Source organism: Acipenser ruthenus, chromosome 5 (assembly GCF_902713425.1).
Source record: "Acipenser ruthenus chromosome 5, fAciRut3.2 maternal haplotype, whole genome shotgun sequence".
In the NCBI taxonomy this organism is placed as follows: Eukaryota; Metazoa; Chordata; class Actinopteri; order Acipenseriformes; family Acipenseridae; genus Acipenser; species Acipenser ruthenus.
In genome coordinates, this window is record NC_081193.1 from 13,318,184 (window position 1) to 13,337,826 (window position 19,643).

The window sequence follows — 19,643 nt, forward strand, 5'->3', positions numbered from 1 at the left end:
CAGATTTATTTTCTTAGATTTAATTGCTGAATGATAATGTTTTCAGATTTATCTGTTACGTAAATGTTGAATCGCCAAGTGTAAAAAAAAAAAAAAAAGCACCAATATTTTAACAGTGTTTTTCCCAGATTTAATATAAATCGTGTATTTTTTCCTAGATTTAACCAAAAAAAGTTCTGATTTAACTTAAATGTTCACAAACACATTCCTAAAAGTTTTCAAACGTGTACATTTTTTTGGCATTGTAATATCCAGAGGAGGCAGGGAAGTGCAGCACACAATGCCAAATCAAATGCTTCGATGGGCGGGGGCTCATTTAGCTTCAGATTTAGCCGGCTAATAAATAAAAACTTTTTGTGGTTAAATCTCGGAAACAAAACACATGTTAAAATATAAAGTTAAGTTCTAGCGTTTTAATATGTGTGTCAGCATGGGCACAACAAAACGTATGCTAAGTAAGGGGGTGGCATACAGTGCGCACCACTGCTCTAGGGGATTTCAGGGCAAATTAATTTCTGTTGCGCATTATTTCTCTTTTTGAATGTAGTAGCTGGAGATTCAAGTAAAGTGAAACTATGAAAATAGACTAACTCTCCAAAATTGGCTTATATAACAAAATCCAACATACTCATTTAAAACCAAACAAAAAAAGGATTTAGTTTGTCTGTAAAAATTACTGGAAGACAGAACCTCAACACTGGACTGCAGGTCTCCTGAATTAGTGTGTTCCCCTCCACCTCCCCCACAAACTTTAAACATCCAAACATTGGAGTATACAGTAAAAACTGCTCTAGATTACCTTCTATGGTTGGTTTGGGGAGTCTACCCTGCCTTTAGGTACAGCAACAACAAAGTAATTTGAAGATGATTTCTGGTGAATGTTAATTAATCTGTCCACAAAACTTGATAATTGCAAGTTAAAAGATAATTACAAGCAAACAAGGACACATTTGAAAACTGTTGAGATAAACAATACAATGCGGTTAGGATCCTTACAGCCCATAAGCATTACAGTAATGGATGGACAGATAAAGCCATAAACAAAAAAGATACCATCATAGAAGCCAGCCGCCAGGAACTTGTGGTCTTCCATCGGTATCCAGTCTAGACAGAAGCATTGTCCACACTGGGAGTTACTGCTGGCCTGTACTGATCCTACCTCCAGGACAACAGTGCATTGTACCTACAGATAGGAAGGGCAAAAATAATGACAAAGTGCTTCATGGTTTAAGTTCTAAAGTATAATGCCAACAGCAGCTTCAAATCGACTCCTTATTTAAATTTCTCAAATGTTCATCTAAGCAGATAAGTCTCTAAGTGGCAGCTGTTTCAGCAAATAAAAATCTCTCTCTCTCTCTCTCTCTCTCTCTCTCTATATATATATATATATATATATATATATATATATATATATATACACACACTGTATATCTATATATATAGAGAGAGAGAGATATTATATATATCCATATCCACACACACATTTTTTTGGGCAGTTAAACCCAGAAATAGTGATTTTTTTAAATTTCTAATTGTTCTATTATAGACAATGAGACGGAGATGTGATATATTTTATTGGACTAACTTAACAATAATTAATCACAAGCTTTCAAGACCTTAAAGGTATCTTCTTAAGGTGAAAGTAGTAAAGAGCATCTCTTTCCTACTTTCACCTGAAGAGACATTTGAGGTCTTGAAAGCTTGTGATTAATTATTGTTAAGTTAGTCCAATAAAAGATATCACATCTCCGTCTCTTTGTCTATCATCTCAGGACTAATAAGGCTACCATTTAATCTATCAACGACTAATTGTTCTATTGAAAGATCTAAATTAAAGTAGAGATTCAGCTTTATAATAAAACAACAAATTAATACAGAACATGCATAAAATGAAAAATAACATGTAAAACTTCATCAACATATTTCGTATGAAACCAATTTGTTGCTAATTATTGACAATTATCATGACTGAAAACCAACACCTGATGGTAATTATAGAATACATAATCAGTGCTGAAAAATGAATTGGAAATTTGGGATTAAAAAAAGCAACACAAATGAAACTAAAGAATACAGCAACAATCTCAAAATGGCAGTGATATAACTAAACAAAAAATTAGAAACTACCAGAAAAATAGCAGAAGGACTCAGTTTACCAAAAAGCACTGTGTGGGCTATTAATGACAAACACAGCAGAACAGGTACTACTGCAACTAGCTCCAGGTGTGGAAGACCAAGAAAGATTTCTGCAAAATCTGGAAGAATCATCATTCGAGCAGCCCAGATTACTGCAAAAGATTTGACACAAGAATTGAGAGAAGATGGTCAAGAAATTCACAAGCGAACAATTCAACGATACCTTGACAAGATGTATGTCCGTGGGTGAAAACCAAGACGCAAACCTTTGTTAAAAACAATAAACAAAAGAAAGCGACTGGCGGTTTCCATTGAATACTTGAAGTGTGATGATTTTTTCAACCAAATTTTATGGTCAGACGAGTCCAAAATATTACCTTTTTTCACCAAGAAAGCAACACTATGTTTGGAGGAAGAGAGAAGAAGAATTTAAAGTAAAGTTCATCCCCCGTGTTAAATATGGTGGAGGTTGTGTGATGGTATGGGCTTGTTTTTCTTCCTCAGGCACTAGTGACTTTTGTACTGTAGAAGGATCAATGAATGCTGCAAAATATTAAGAAATGTTGCACTCTCACACCTAGTGCTAGAAGGCTTATTGGATGGAAGTTTGAACTCCTAAGCATTCTACAAAGGAATTTCTGAAAAAAAGGAAGATTACAGTTATGGATTGGCCATCTCAGTCCCCAGAATTGAATACCATCGAGATGTGGATTGACTTGAAGGCTGCTGTTGCAAAAAGGAAACCAAAGTCGATTGCAAACTCAAAGCTGTACGTGTTGAAGAGCGGGCAAAATATCTCTGGAAAGATGCCAGGAACTGGTTTCAAATTAGAAAAAAAAGACTGCAAGCTGTAAAGAAAGCAAAGGGTGGGCACACAAAATACTTTCATCAAAGTATGAAATTAGTTTTTGCATGTCAATTTTCATTTTATGCATGTTATGTAATAATGTGTTTTATTATAAAGCTGAATCTCGACTTTAATTTATATCTTCCAATAGAACAATTAGAAATTATAGAAATCACTTTTTGTGGTTACTCATTTCTTTAAACTGCCCAAATACTTTTGTCTGCGGATGTAATATATATATATATATATATATATATATATATATATATATAGAGGTAATCTTGACCTACAGTATATTCAGATTCCCTGAAGGTGTTTAAGAAAAGTTCATACCAAGTTCCGTCTACTGGACTTAGTCAGGTGCCTCATTTGCTTTCACTGTAATTTGGACTGATTTTTATCAGTCAAGTGTTGCAATGATAAATTATTAGAATGCTGGTAATGCTAGCAACATTTTTGATAAAAAAGAAATGCATGTTACGTACTTTATTATTATTTATGGGGACCTCCTGGTTACAAGCCCTTTTCTTAAAACCCCACCTTCCACACAGCATATTTGCTATGCTAAATGTCTTTCATCAATTTCCTATTCAGGCTTAATGGTAAATCCCTTACAATATTTCCCCCAACAAAATGAACCAATCTAACCTTGTTTGGATGAGAAATAGTACTGAATGTCGGCTACACTTGTTAGTTTTTTTAAAAGTAACTATTGCATGTGTTGAAATTACAGCGCATACAATATATTGGCACTTTATCTAGAGCAAACTACATGGCTCAGGTTTTGGATGATGCAGAGCTGACGGTATTGTATAATGAAAATTCATGACTCTTCCTGCATTTTTTCTGTATAATATTAATTACCCACCTTGCATATCAGCGGTTGTTGACTTGCTGATCCTATACAAAAAAAAAATAAAAATAAATAAAGCTTGTTAGGGTTTTTCACTAAAAAAAAAAAAGCAGCGAGAAGAAAAGGGCCTTTAAATGAAATACTCCCAATAATAAGTACCCAATAACCATGTGTTAATGAGTCACTGGCTTGTAACCCTTTGATTTCCAGTACCAGTATGATCTTAGCAAATTACTGTAGGTGTTGGTTGATTAATTTGTATGAAGTTTAGTAAGATCCAACTGTCAATAACAATACATTATTCTGCAATATGCCAAAACATTAACAAATATATGTTTTTTTGTCTTACTCTTTAATAACCTCTTGATAAACCAAGTAGCCGATGGTACAAGATAGCACTGATGGTTTTGTTTAGTTGTATATAAACTACATCATTTCATAGACTCTTATCAATAGCTAATGAGTCGTTTCACCAGTCTATATAAAAGGCACACTGGCTTGCCTCAATGTAACATAGAAACTCAGCTTTTGACCTGGGATTTTGAACTCATGATCTCACACACTTCGAAGCTTCATCTATGCTTACTCAACATTGGACAACAAACGAACATTCCAATGCACTCCTTGCCACAAACAAAAATCAGTTTGGCTTTGTTATTTTATTTAACAGAGACATTTGCCTGTTACCAAAGCTACCTCTCCTTGGTAATGCTTGTTTTTATCGTTCTCTTTCTGACGTATGTATTCTGCAGTAATCCGGTCGATAGCAGTATTAAAACGCGTGACCACTTCCTCCAGCACATACAAGGCAACCTAAAATGTAAACTCATCAGATGGGCTGACTAAGCCCTTTCTGATTGACAGCCCCAGGGGAGCAGGGTGTTGGGTACTAGGCTGAAATTCATAGCTTTAGACACCGACAACTGCGTAGCGATACATCTATTTTGTCATTTCAATTATAGATCCTTGTCTGATGGAAATGAGCTAGTAAATTACCTCCATTGAGAAAGGAGAAGGCGGCTTTCTATACACACAAATAAGGGGATGTTTGTAATGATCTGACTGAGACAAACAAGGGATTGGGAATACAAAGGCTGGAAGAGCAACCCAGTATTCTGGTGCCGACTAGCATCCCGAAGGCCAACTCTTTAAAAGCATATGTTGGCCCAGGATAGAAGTACTACTCAGCAAGATGGTCTTGACAGAGAACTCTGTTCCCACAAGCACATGATGCAGGTCCAAATATCATGATTTCACTGCTGTAAAATATCAGATTTGAAAACTACGAAAGAGAATCCATTCTGTTAATTATGTATGTTAGAGATTATTTACTACTGCTATTTAGCCAATTACCAGTAATTAGGCAGGCATTCAAATAAGTGTTAGCCAATAAAAAGTCTGGAATAAACATGAACCTACTGTCGCCACTATATTATTTCTTTGGATTGAGCCTAGCCAACACCCAAAATACATTTACTTCATGTTTCTTTGGCAAAACAGGCTTACAAAATGCACACAGTTCATTACCACATTTCACTGAATACAAACATTTTGCAGTTAATAAACATATTTCTTTTTTTTTTTATTATCAGGGTTTACAGTTAGTTTTAAGGTATGTAGCACTTACAAGGTAGTAGGGGGCACGGATTTAATCGCTTGTAGTGCCGATGAGGGAGATTGTGGGAGGGGGGTGCCCCCCCACCCCCATTTTTGAAAAAAAATAGATAAAAGAGATGGCTAGAAAATGAACAACCCTGAAGTCTGTGCGCAGTGAAATTATAACTATCGGTACTGTAAAGTTTTGTAATATGGATTTACTGGTTGTAATTGTTTTGTTCTAGGGAGTGAACAGCACTGCTGGACACACGCTGCCACACTGCTGTTGATAGAACAGGTCTGGATTAACAAGGAGCAGTTCCACAAACCTGGCCAGAAGAAACGTGTCTGGGACAAAATTGCATTAAATATTCAGGCGTTTGGATACAGTTTTATAAATTCAGCAGTATGTGAGAAAAAATGGCAAAATTTAAAAATAACTTACAAAACTATTTCTGATAATAATAAAACTGGGAGAGGAAAAAGTGGGAATATTTTGATGTAATGAATGACATTCTTGGTAGGGATCCTGCAATAACACCAGCTGCTGTGTTTGAGACAATGCTGCAGCAAAAAAACACATCCATCAGTAGCAGTAGCATCATGGTTTAAGAAATACGCTAATGAAAGAAAAGAGGACAGTGACCAAAAATGTAATAAATTAATAGAAATAGGTAATAAACAATGGGATGTATTAAATGAAAGTTTACCCAAATGTTGAAGGATAACCTTAAGAAATAGAGGTGGGTTTTGTGGTTTTATTTTACAATAAATAATAATAATAATAATAAATAATAAATTATAGCGCTCCTCACACCGAGGCCTGTTCAATTATGTCCAAGAGTGACATTTTGGAACAAAGCATTTTAAAGTCATAATATATGTGTTGATAATAACCTGTAATTGTATATATGAAATAAACAGAATTTGTTAATACAATTAATGAAATTGATACATTTACCATTTGTGGTTTATTATTTTTTTTTATAAATCTTAAAAACAAAAAAAAAACTGCATTTCTGTCTTTGTTTACTTCTATTCTTAGACAATACATTTTAAATACAAGTAGCTTAGAAATAGGGCTGCAATGAAGGGTACATTTTGACCTTCGAAAGTTCGGAACACATTACCAAAGTCACCATAGCTACTTGTTTATTTGATTGAAAATCCTATTTCACAGGTAAGCCATATAAATAGTTTAAAAATACATTAAATAGAACAGTAATCATGTTTTTATAATTTAAATAAAAATAAAAATACATGTTTATTTATACAGAATTGAGCCTGCTTGCGATCTATACAGTAAGCTTGCATTGCACAACCACCAACTGCAGCAGACAAAGCTTTATTTAACAGTCACCGTTCCAAGCAGGTTATCAGTTACATTTTACTACTACTAATAATATTAATAATAACATGAACTTATGCTTGTCAAGTGACCCCAGAGATTGGTTATGCCTCCATGATAGGAGTTGCTTGCACAGTTGCATTCAATTTTTTTTTGGTCATCTGGGCATTGAACAAAAAGATCCCAAACAGCAGAGGGGTTTCGAGACATTTCTTTCAATACAGCTTACGTCCTACGCTACAAAGCTTTGCTGTCTAAACGGGGAATGAAGAAATTAAAGGTTTGCCTCTAACACGAGCTACAGCGGGTAGGGGCGGACGGTGCTCAGTTTTCGAAATTAAAATTATTAGTGTTAGCGTATATTTATGTTTCAAACATATTCCACAATAGCACGTCTCTTGCACTGTCTTTTACACTAGGTATTCAGTACATATTTTACTGAAGCAATACAGTCACTAGAGCTACGAGTCCACTGTGCCAATTGTACTGTTTCTAAATATACAAACATCGTGCACAGACCCTGGACAGCCTGCATTGGCATCAATGTCACCCTGTCACAAATTCCTTGGAGCAAAATAGAAGGAAACCCTTTTCTATTAAAATAGCTGTCCTTTTCATGTTCTGGTGCCTTAATGGCTATGTGGCAAGCATCAATGGCATAAACAACTCCAGGAAACCCCCACTTTTCTTCAAATGCTGCCATGTTTAACACAGCATTATCAATGCTAGGCCACTTAATACTTGAGGCGATAGAGCACAAGACATTGCAGATATCAAAAAAGGCATGAGCACTTCCGCGGTTCATGCCGAATCGGTCTCCTATCCCTTTGAAAGATTCCTGGTTTCCAAGTGTCCACAGTGTCAGTAGTAATTTTGTTTCTATGGGTACGGCTAAATGTTTTAGCTCACTTGCTCCTGTTATCAGCTGAACAATGTACTGTAAAAACAAATGGATATATATATATAAATAATTTAGTACTTTTTATGCATTCTTTGATATTGGATAATCACGTGTTGAATTTTAACATTAGAAATGGAGGTTTCAGCGAGTTGTGGGGAAAAAACCTGCTCCAATCGCTCATTTAAAAAAATTAATTGAAAAGTCGTATAATAATGTGACGGCGGGTCATGCGAGACTAAAAAGTGGGACCATGTGTGCATGATGCGGGACTTGGGCGGGGGGGGGGGGGGATTTATTTGTAAAATGTGTTTTACCGCGGTCTCTCTGTGTTGTTGTGTGTCTGACAGTGCTGTGTGAGAGTCCGTCTGGACTCAACCAGGTCCGCGTTGTGTGAAAGGGGCAGGTTATGGGCGGGGACAACTAAATAAAAAAAGGCAGCCTGTCTGCTTTTTCAGGGCGAGAGAGGGTGCATTCACGATGACCAATTTAGCCAATGATCTATATGAACGCACCCATTGGCTAACTTGGCCAGGTTCTGCACAGAATCTGCGCAGAATGATCTCTGTGAACGCACTTAGAGTTTAGGAGTATTGTGTGTGTACTGCTATCCATTTTTGCGATCTGCAATAAATAAACAGCACTGTTTAAGCCAAATAAAAATGCTAGTAGCGTCTTCATTAGCGCCACTGAAAACCCTACACGCTGCCGCTACAATAACAATTATTTTCCATTTGTAATCTATAAACAGCAACTGGTGGGTGTATGTTTATGACAATCCGATCGCTTTTAATGGCTGTGGGGAGGCAGTAATGTGGTGTAGGATTTGCGCAGCCAACAGAGCGCAGCACAGCTAGGGAGGGAGTTGTAAGTCTATGCCCGAGCACCCAAAGGTAAGGTCAGAGAAACGCCTCCCTGAATTCCACAAGCCAGGAAAAATACAGAGAAGCGTTCTGATGTTTTTTCTTTAGCCTACCTGAAATGTGTCCCTCTGCATACGGAAATTAGGTTTAAATTCAAATTCTGTGTAACAGGGCACAATCTCGTTGACAATTTTCTACAGCAGCACTGCTTGTTGCTGGTCTAACACACCCGGTAAGGGCTGCTGGTTAAATATTTTCTATATCATCGTCTATGGTTAACATTCCTGATTTTAGGAATTCAATACCAATGAGACCCTCATCTTGGGACATTTCATCAACCATAACATCACAAATACCAAAAAGCAAATAATTATTACTCTCCATTTTAAAAGTCATTCAGCGCTCTCGTGTAGTAGAGCGTTAAGTCATTTAAATTCAGCTCAGTGTGCTTTCTGAGCGTTCTCACTTGGAGCAGCTTAGTTACTTAACGCACCCATTATGTACTATATATCACCTTACAGTACGATAATACAACTTCTGTACTGAAGTAAATAAATAAAATCACTCAAAAACATATGCTTAAAATAAATAGCAGAGTCAAAATAGGAATAATAATTAGATAAAAAAATAAAAATAAATAAAAGGATAGCAAAATGGCAGTAATAAGAGATTTAAAAAGTCGGGTGTTTGTCATTCAAAATAAAAGCATTTACAGACATTTAATAAATTAGGGCGCAAATACAGCATTAGGCGGTGGATCGCACCAGTTGCCGGCTTATTTTAAAAACCCTGATTATTATATTTGTTTTATTTCATTCTCATCCTGACTTGATACAAATGTGATCACAGCACAAACATTCCTAGCAATGCAAGTATATATGGGCTAACCTGAGCTCTCTAATTACAGTAGTACTGCATTGCAAGTAAAACAGAAATCCCTGGGGAAAAAAAAACTGTTTGCCACATTGATAAATACAAATCTTTAATGTTAGTTAACTTCAAGTTCCTCTTGGCTCGCAAAGCACAACACATCCTTCCAATAACACTGCTGCAGCTCCAGAGTGTGAATTACAGGGTATTAAAACCCACACACTCACAGAATGTGGATAAAGCATTTGAAACCAATTTCAACGAAGGCAGTTTAATAGCTGTCTACACCCATAAAAAACAGACTTCTTTCTTTCCTGTCTAAATAGTAAGACAGGGGGAAAAATATTAATCATACTGTCCAACACAACAATAAATCATGGACCCCCCACCTCACCTTCATTTTTAACAGTTAATGTACCATTATATAACAATACAACACATCATTAAATATTGCATATGAACTGTCCTTATAGCTCCAGTACACTAGAATAGACCAGTGGTTAGTAAAAGTAAAGTAAAGCACATTTTATTGTGAGAAAACATAGTAAATGATTTATTCCATCAAATACACCCCCAGAAGTTTCTTAAACTCATAGCTTGAAACACATATATACATTCCAAGGTTTTTGTTGACCCACAACCACTATAATGTACATTTTGTCAAGCAAGTCAGCGTCAGGTCAACCACTAAAAATGGCTACACTTTACATGAAATGACCCAGATGCAAATAGGAAAAAAAAAATGACATTTTGAACCCGCTTACTTGTTAATCTTTTACCAAAAATTGCCTAAAAAACTTGTATGCTCTTGAAGTTGCAGTGATAACACGTCAACTGCCACAGCCCATACTTGCCAAACATTACTGTAAAGTACAGTAAGCTAAAGCAGAGGTGTAATGACTCGAAATCAAGTTGCAATTTTTTACTCGACTCACTGCCATCAAATGACTCGACTTGACTCAAGTCCGTGCAAGCAAAGACTCTACTCACGCAAAAAAGTCTTCATCTGACTTGAGTCATTGTCTTTATGATAAAATCAGTAACAAACTTGAATAGATATTCCAAAGCTGCACATATAGTGCCAGTGACTGTGCGCCGGGCTCGAGGCCTGGCGGAGGGGGAAGGCCTGGGATCCCCAGGCCGAAGGACGCTTCTCCCAGGCTAGCTACAGGGGTCTCGCCTGTGAACTGCGCCATTCTATTGCTCAAGGTTTTCTCCTTTGATCCGGCGCAGATAGAAAAGTATCCTTAGTCTGCCAAGGCAACAGAGGTGTGATCTATACCCATGCACTTTACGCACAGGGTGTGTTTGTCTTGCTGGGGCAGATTCCGCTTGCAGGACGTGCACAGGTGAAAATTTGACATTGGGTCCCCGCACGCCGAAGCGTCGAGGCTCTGGAGCGTTGACAGAGCCGAAGCACAGAGGCGTCGAGGCTATAAGCACCGAGTCATCGAAACCCTTGAGGGGATCGAGTGCACTGGTGCAATATGTGATTTTGGACCGAGGGCGTCGATGCATAGAGGCGTCGAGGCCCTGGGGCACAGAGGGTGTCGAAGCACCAAGGCTCTGGGGTACTGGGGTCAAGGGTGCTGAAAAGCACAGAGGACACCGCTGTAGGGAGCTGACAAGGCTTCAAAGACCTCAAAGCTCTGAGGCGTATAGTCCTCGAGGCACAGAGGGTGTCGAAGCACCGCGGTACCGAGGCTATGGGGCACCGAGGGTATCGAGAGCACCGATGCACAGAGCTTATAAGCCTCAAAGGCGTCGAAGCACCGAGTCGTTTAGACTTCAAGGCACCAAGGGTGTCGAAGCACAGAGGTACCAAGGTTATGGAGCGCAGTGGCACAGAGGCCACCGATGCGCAGGGCCGGTGCAGCACGTAGCTTGCAGAGGGGTGGCACAGCCTGGAGAAGGGAGAAAGAGACAGAAAAGATCTTTTTTTTTTTTTTAGTTACCTACCCACCGCTTTGTGCGAGCGGATCAATGTGCTAAACTACTCGACAATAGGGCCAAATAGGGCCTGATGGAGGATGCATGCAGTTGTTAGTTATTTATTTTGTAAACTGCAAAGCAGTAGAAGCACAGACACTCGACAGTAAAACCAGAGTGTCCTTTTTTTTCTTCTTTTTTTTTTTTTTACTGAAGCAGTAAAGAAGAAACAATAGTAATAACACAACCGATAGGGGCGCTAGGCCGCACACAGTGAGTGGGCGTGTTAAGGTCACCCAGAACCCTTGAGTCAACAGCGGCTGCAGAGCGAGGGTGGACTCGCTGGAGGGTCGTGTTCTCCCTTCTCTTTTTTTTTTTTTTACAGCTGCAAAAAGCAGAGGAAAATTATAGAAAGGCACATGCAGCAAGCTGACTGCAAGTTCCGGACTGCGGTGGGGGAGGGGGTCACTGGATTTATATCTCGCACAGGGTGCTATCAAGGATCGGTGCTGCTCCGACATTCAGTTCCCTTACAATTTTGTCATTCCAAATCCAATGCAAGGTTTACAGTGTGAAAATAAATCCCTGAAGTGAGGATAAATGGCACAATGTTGAAATGTTTCTTTCTTCCTCTACCAATAATGAATTTTAAATCTCTCCAGCACACGTCTTTGTTTGGATCAGTGGCTGCATTGAGAAGAGCACAGACTACATTAATCACTGTAACAATACTTGTAATGATAATACTACAGGCGGGGGAAACTGATGGGACAATTTACTGCTGGCTGTTAGCAGACATCATCCTGGGGAAAGTTTTGTAAATTTAAAAAAAAAATGTATGTCTCTTCAAGGCTTGGACCGTGGCACAGTTGGTCCCAACAAGCAATATTATAACTCATTATTCGGAATTTAAGGTGGCAATGTTTGGTAGTGTGAATGAAATGCCACGAGTCTTGTATCTTTCACCTTAGCTTTGTGAAACTAGAATAAAATCTAGATTGAGAAATTCTTCAGCTTTCTATTGCTGTATAATAGCAATACAATGTTGATACATTAATTCAGATCTTCAAAAACACTTAAGGACAGGATGCAGGGTAAAACTTCTAAAAACCTGATGTGAACTGGTCAATATACTAGCCAAAAAAGTTTGTCAACTTGACTTAGTTTCTTATATTCCAGAATGTTGGAATATAAAAAAAAGAAAAGATATTCCACAAATGTGCATTCAGTAATTTGTTATTTACACAAGTGACTGCTAAAATCAATACATTTTTATTTTTGTTTATTAAATAAACAAAACAGAAATCATGGAGGTTCAACAACTTTACTGATGACCGCCTTTCTACTTAACACATGTAAGCATTTGGTGCCCTCTAGTGGAATGGCTATAAAACTATGCAGGTGTTGTGCATATAAAAATAAACACCTGCTACTGTATTATAGCAATTAGGCAATAGGGACAACCATGGGCAAATCAGCATGTCACGGATTCATCCTGACAAGGCTTCAAAGAGTTTAAATTGTCCTAGGGAAAAAACAAACAAACAAACAAACAAAAAAAAACCACTAAATCTGCACTACAAATGGTGATCAAGTGGCAATTTATGTTTCACACTTCGTTGATAAAGTGGCACCATATCAGTAATGCAATTTGGAATATTACAGAAAGGTGCAGGTCCTTTAAGGTAAGCAATACATCCTCAGCATCAAACAGCAGTGCTGAAGCATGAGGATCAAAAAGATCTGGGAGAGATGCAAAGCAATCTTCATTGGAGGCAGAATTGGGATCAATTCCTCTCCACATCAGTTCATTTCCTTCTCCAGATAAATTCAGATTCAATTCCAATTCCATTTTTCCCCCCCCCAATCTAGTCAATTCCAATTCCACCCATGTATACATTCAGCAGGGCCGTACCAAGGGGGGTGCAAGCACTGCAGCCGCACAGGGTGCTAACCTGAGGGGGGCACTGATTGGCTGATGAATAATAAGTAAAAAAAAAACAAAACAAAAAATTCCAATAACAATTCAAAACAAAAACAACATGACGAAAGAAATGAAAGCTCTTTATTATTTGTCAGCCAATCGGCACCCCCTCAAGTCACTGGCTGACACGCCCCCATCCACTTGATCAATCAATCGCTTGGTCGCTCCATATAGGGGAAACAGTAAAAAAAAAAAAAAAAAAAAAAAGATAAAAGTTTGTGTGTGTATATATATAGATCTTACTTAAGCACAACCTTCCCCTGCCGCACTCAACATGGGATACAGTAAAAAAAAAAAGGATACTGTATGTATATATTTATTTTCAGCACCAGCACCCCCCCACTGCCAACCAAAAAAAAACTCCCGATTTTGTATTTTCAAGTTGGCAGGAATGCTAAACTGATGTGAAAAATAGAAATCATTTACGAACATCTATATTAACCATGCTTTAAATGAAACATATAAAATCAACAAATGAATAAATTATAAACACTACTTTACCATACATTGCAAAATAATCCAAATAAATAACACTAGTCTGCATGAGAAAACAGAATTTGCAACAGTTTTCTCCTGCTTTAAAGAAATAAGTTCCTTTGCTTGTATGCCATATAACAACAAGAACAACGAGTGGCATATGGCCACTAGATGCTGAAATAATCCTGCAGCATGAACCGCATTGAACATTAATAACTGTACTCATCATCTCGATGTTTCCAGTACTTCCAAGAATGCTGGTCCAATCTAGCCATTATATCCACTGAATTTACATTTGCCAACTCTCTGAACTATGACCATGTCAATGACTTTGCATCACTAAAGGCAAAAGTTCATTTGTATGCGCTAGATTTCGTTTCTATTGTGTGAATTACATACAGGTGTGTTGTCTATTGAGCCAGGCTACACTGGGAATACTAATCCTCAGGTCTTTTAAAGCAATTCAGTGCAATAATTTCGTGCAAAAATGGGTGTTGTTCAGTGGAATTGATAATTCCATTACTAAAAAATTGTAATTCAATTCCAATTCCAAAGCTTTGAGATTTTTCTCAATTCCAATTCATTACCAATTCCACACTTGATCACACTTGAATTGGAATTGACCTCTGAATTTCAATTCAATTAGGAATTGACCCCAACTCTGATTGGGGAGCAACAATAAGAACAGATATTTAGTTTCTTACCTTTACTCTGATATGTCTTGTATGCAGTCAATGATTCTGGATGCGGAAGACTGAACACAGCAATTTTTCCATTTGAAAAGGAAGCAGCCAAGAGTCCAAGCCTGGGCATCTGGGGAATCTGCCCGAAAATAAATACAGTAAAACCTGCTTAATGTCACTCCTGTTAATGTCTCTTTGCATATTATCACCACATTGAAATGTCCTGACCAGAATATAATGGGCTTGATTTACACCCACTTAATATAATTTCACACTGCTGGTACATTGACCCTTTTTGTAACGTATGCTACATGACCACATTTCTTGCCATGCAGCAATTGCTGGCTGTGCAGGGTCTGTTCTGACTCTGGTGTTTAGGTTTCAAATAAAAAATTGAAAAGTCTCAGAAACTAGAAGATTTAGACAGAAACACAAAGGCTGAAATAACAGCTCCATCAGATAAAGGATACATTTTGCTTGAATATATAATGGGCTAAATGTTTTGAGCTTCAGCTTGGTAATCTGAACATTCTGTTCTAGCAGCAGCCAAGTAAGAATGCCATCTGTTACAAAAAAAACACACACAAATTGAAGTGAATTGTCATCATATTACACACCTTTCTGTTGGATGAAGGCAGCTCCCATGTCCCACTAGGACACCACTTCATATTCCATATGCAGCCGTAATCCAAGGCAACCCCGTATGCAAAGGTGGCTTTGTTTGTTGGGCTTTAAAAATGAAAAAAATCTACATTTTGCCATATAATTTAGTCTGCTGTTGTATCAATCTTTACAATTACTAACAGCAAACACTTCTACAGTGCAATATATAAAGCCTATTAATATACAAAAATGTAAAGCGGCAAACACATTGCACACTCAGCACAAATCTGCACATGTTATAATACTCACCAACTGAAATGCTGCAGGTCACCTATGTTCCAGATCTGCAACAGTGCTGGCTCTATGTGCGTACCAGACATCTTGTGCCTGTCATCCATCCCCTTGTTAGAGTAAATGGCTGCGTACTGAGTGGATGTTGAACCTTCGGGGCAGGGGCACCACTCCATTGACCACACTGGACCACCGACAAAGAAAGCCAAGTCCCATCGTTCATAATGCGAGGAAAGGGACTGAAATCTGGGGGGTGATACAAATGAATCAAAGGGTTACATTTATATCTATCACAAAGTGTAGGAATTAAAGGGATACTGTATTTCATATATACGCTCTTAATATTTTATTTCTTACCTGTTTAATGTCCTATAGTGTGTGTTCTTTATAATTATCTTGTTGTTTCTGCTTAAATTGTTATTTGCCATTCTACAAACTACTCCTGCGAAAATGACTACACAAAAGACTCCCCAGACTGATTTGTGGGAATGTGGGGAAGCACATTAGTGTTGCATAGGCTTCAGTGTACAATTCTTTGTCTATTTGCCTCAGTGATAGGTAGGGCTGTGTGTGAAGGTTCGTTCGCTAGCCAGGAATTCGAAGGTAGTTTTAAACCTTCGAAGATTCGTCAGGTGGTATTCACGCACTGTATGTTTTTTTTTTCTCTGTTAACAGAAACCGTTTGTCAACGTGTGAATACTTTAACTCACACATTAAATGTCATTCAAATGCAAAATGTGACCTTTTGATTTGTATAATGCATATTACATAAACAAAAGTTGTTGTATTTAAATCCACTACCAAATTTGTTATACGTAGCAACTCTATATGGCGCCGCTGTCATGTATGGAGCAGGGTATAGTATGCCAAAGCACTGGGGCGGTACCTATAGCGGTTGTAGTGCTTCAGTAAAATATGTACTGAATACCTAGTGTACAAGACAGTGTAAGAGAAGTGCTATGGTAGAATATGTTTGAAACTTACAAAATATACACTAACACTATTAATTTTAATTTAAAAAACTGAACACCGTCCTCTCCTCCCCCCTCCAGCTCATGTTATCTAGAGGCAAACCTTTAATTTTTTCATTCTCCATCTCGACAGCAAAGCGTTGTATAGCATAAGCTGTATTGAAAGAAATGTCTTCAAACCCCTCTGCTGTTTGAAAAGAAAAGCTGAATGCAAACTGTGCTAGTGTTACTTGACAAGCATAAGTTCATATTATCAGTATTATTATTAATATTTTTAGTAGTAGTAAAATATGACTGTGACTGATAACCTGCTTGGAAGGGTGACTGTTAAATAAAGCTTTGTTTTGCCTCAGTCCGCTGCAGTTGGTGCTGCTGCAATGCAAGCTTACTGTATATATCACAAGCAGCATCAATTACGTGTAAATAAACAACACATATTTTATTTAAATTATAAATACATGATTACTGTTCTATAGAACATATGTTTTAAACTACATGTGAATGTTTTATTCAATTTATATGGGTTACCTGTAAAAGAATAGGATTTTCAATCAAATATAAACAAGTAGCTATGGTGAAGTCAACAGTAAATTATGCAAATTTCTACAGTAATGTGTTCTGAACCTTCGAAGGTCAAAATATACCCTTTGTTGCAGCCCTAGTGATTGGACACTACAACTTCAGTTCTTAAAACAAAGTTTGATCTGCATTGCCACCCAATGGCGAGCATGTGTTAATACATGTAATTGAGTAAAATACCAAATGTAATTATTTAATGTTACTATAAAATATGGGTCAATGTCTTGGTCACTGTAAATTGATTATTAAGACAACATTAGGGTCTATTTAACTGATAATTAATTTAAAATGTGTCTGATTTTTACCATGAAATACAATAAAAACTACATGTACTCACATTTATAGCCTTGATACAGAACATCCCCTTATTAATAATCTCATCTAAACATCAGTGTTTAAACTATAGTTCCTTACCTGCCAATTCGACGCAACGTGTTATCATCTCTAAGACCCTCTCTTCTTATCCTGAAGGGTGGCGATTTCTCTTCTTGGGGTAAATAATTGAGTGCTTCACTGCAAAAGAAAGTAGGTACTGTACTCTTAGACTTCAGCATTTATGATCTGCAAGTTTCAAAATTATATATATATATATATATATATATATATATATATATATATATATATATATATATATATATATATAATTTGTTAGTTTGTAGGTCTAATTGTGTAATACAAAGTTCCCAGTTAACGAAGAACTAACTTTAATTTGTACATATTTACAGCTCAGGATGTGTTTCAGGAAGGATGCATTGCGTTAGGTGAACCGATAGTCTCTACTGAATGGCCTGTCTAGATAGGAAATTCAATAATAACTTCCTTTAACTGCAAATACAGTATGAGGCCTACATCACAAATATAAGTGAATGTCAAATGTATGTGAAATTAATGCACATGCAATGCAGAGGGCTACAGCTTTGTAGCTATGGCTACTGAATAGGTTTTATCAATTAAAAATCATACCTCTCGGACAGAAACTTCCAGTCCTTCACAGAAGGTATCCATTCAGGAAACACCCAGGGGGAATAGTATTGCTCTCGACTGCAAACAAATAGATTTTTTCTTACATTTTTTTTAAATGAAAAAACAAAACAAAAATTAAAGTGTGTGTGTGGCAAATACATTTTACCAATGTTCATTATTCGGGTTGGGTGGATAGTGTTCATGCTGTGATAAGTGTGACACATTCAGATTAGATTTAGCAGGGGCCTGCTTACTCAAATCCCTGGTCATTTTAATATAGCTACATTAGTTCTGAAACTCAGGACTGAATGCAGGACTTGTGTGTGTTTCTAACTCTGCCAATATGTTACCACAGCCACTGCAGTGTACAGACTGATGATTTTGTGAAAGGTTACTTACTACTCCTTTGTCATGTGCATACAATTCCAAACAGGACCCATCACGTTATTCAGCAAGCCATTAGCAGCCATGCCCAAGAATTTTGGTTTAGTCTGTGTGAAAAGGAAAATAAATGAAATAATCTTACAGGTGAGTTAGTAGGTGGAAGGTTAGGTTACATGTTCCTGTGGATCATAAGTTATATTTAAAACATACAATTCATATTAAAATGGTCAGATATGGGAATATACTAGTGTGTGACAGAACTAACTGGGTACCAGTAACAATCAGGCATTATAGATGTGACAAGGACGATGATGGTGCATCATTCATGGGGTTTCCATGCAAGTTTTTTTTTTTTTTTAACTCGAGACATTTACACGAGAAAATGTCTCGTGTAAAATGCTTTTTTGGGTTTCCGTTCGCTCAGTTTATTTTCTTCGAGTAAACCGGGCTTTTCACCTGATGTCATGCAAATGAATGGGAAAGGTGGGGGTTGATATGTAAATTAGCTATGCGTAAAGTGCTGAAACTGACCAACAGGTATTGCAGATCACCATGGCTGAAAACCGGCAGATATCTATTATATATATATATTTACATATATATCCTTCAGGCAATACAGCATATAGGGGATCAGGTGATGCTGTGTATACTACCCTGATGCTGCATAAGCCTACTCGTCCCAACGGCTGACAGCTGCTGAGGAAGCATTCACCACGCTTGGGCAAATACAGTTAGCGGGCACTTGAAAGGGAGGTGGCAGACACTGATTAAAAGGACAGAAGTGCATTAGTTCGTTCCCAAAATTGCCACTGCCTTCTGTATCCTGCACAAACTCAACAACAAAATGAGGTGTTCAAGGAATCATGGCTGCCTGTGAGACAGACAGGGAAGGTTACCAAGTTTCACGAGAAAAAAAGCGGCACTGCCTTTCTAAACAAGCCCAACACAAGCGCAACCCATGTTAGAGTATGGGTGTTTATGCAAATTACAACCCGCAAATCTCAAAAAACAATCCCAATCCCACTTATTATAAGTGGACTTGGCAACTGCGAAGGTTACCTCAGCCACCGGTTTCAATTGGACAACAGCGATCTGAGGAGGCTCATGCTGTCAGAGATTCTGTCCTTTCTTTTAAGTTGTGTTGGATTTACTGTTGTGTTAATACTAATGATGCAAACAAATAAAACACAATCAATACGTTCATTTGCAATTGTATTTGGTCAGTTCTCAGAGGGCATCAACAATTTGTTGGATGTTGCTGCGCTGTTTTGTGAAATCAAGCTGGCTCATGACATCCAGTTCACCAACTATATTTATTAACGTGGAGGGCAGACAAGCATTGTCTTTGGACATAGCTGGGATCAAAAA

The 19,643-nt window shown here is 37.6% G+C and overlaps 1 protein-coding gene across 3 annotated transcripts in view; it reads right to left on the reverse strand.

Moving 5' to 3' along the window:
* LOC117402342 (general transcription factor 3C polypeptide 2-like) overlaps window positions 1-19,643 on the reverse strand; it is a 45,287-nt gene that overhangs the window by 15,317 nt on the left and 10,327 nt on the right. For all 3 annotated transcript variants that reach the window (XM_059023672.1, XM_034003394.3, XM_034003393.3), the window contains exons 5-12: window positions 18,291-18,382; window positions 17,892-17,969; window positions 17,343-17,441; window positions 15,397-15,624; window positions 15,102-15,213; window positions 14,506-14,623; window positions 3,852-3,883; window positions 1,054-1,183 (exon numbers count right to left, since the gene is read on the reverse strand). In XM_059023672.1, the coding sequence (XP_058879655.1) occupies window positions 1,054-1,183; window positions 3,852-3,883; window positions 14,506-14,623; window positions 15,102-15,213; window positions 15,397-15,624; window positions 17,343-17,441; window positions 17,892-17,969; window positions 18,291-18,382 (889 nt within the window). The remainder of the gene's footprint in view (window positions 1-1,053; window positions 1,184-3,851; window positions 3,884-14,505; window positions 14,624-15,101; window positions 15,214-15,396; window positions 15,625-17,342; window positions 17,442-17,891; window positions 17,970-18,290; window positions 18,383-19,643) is intronic.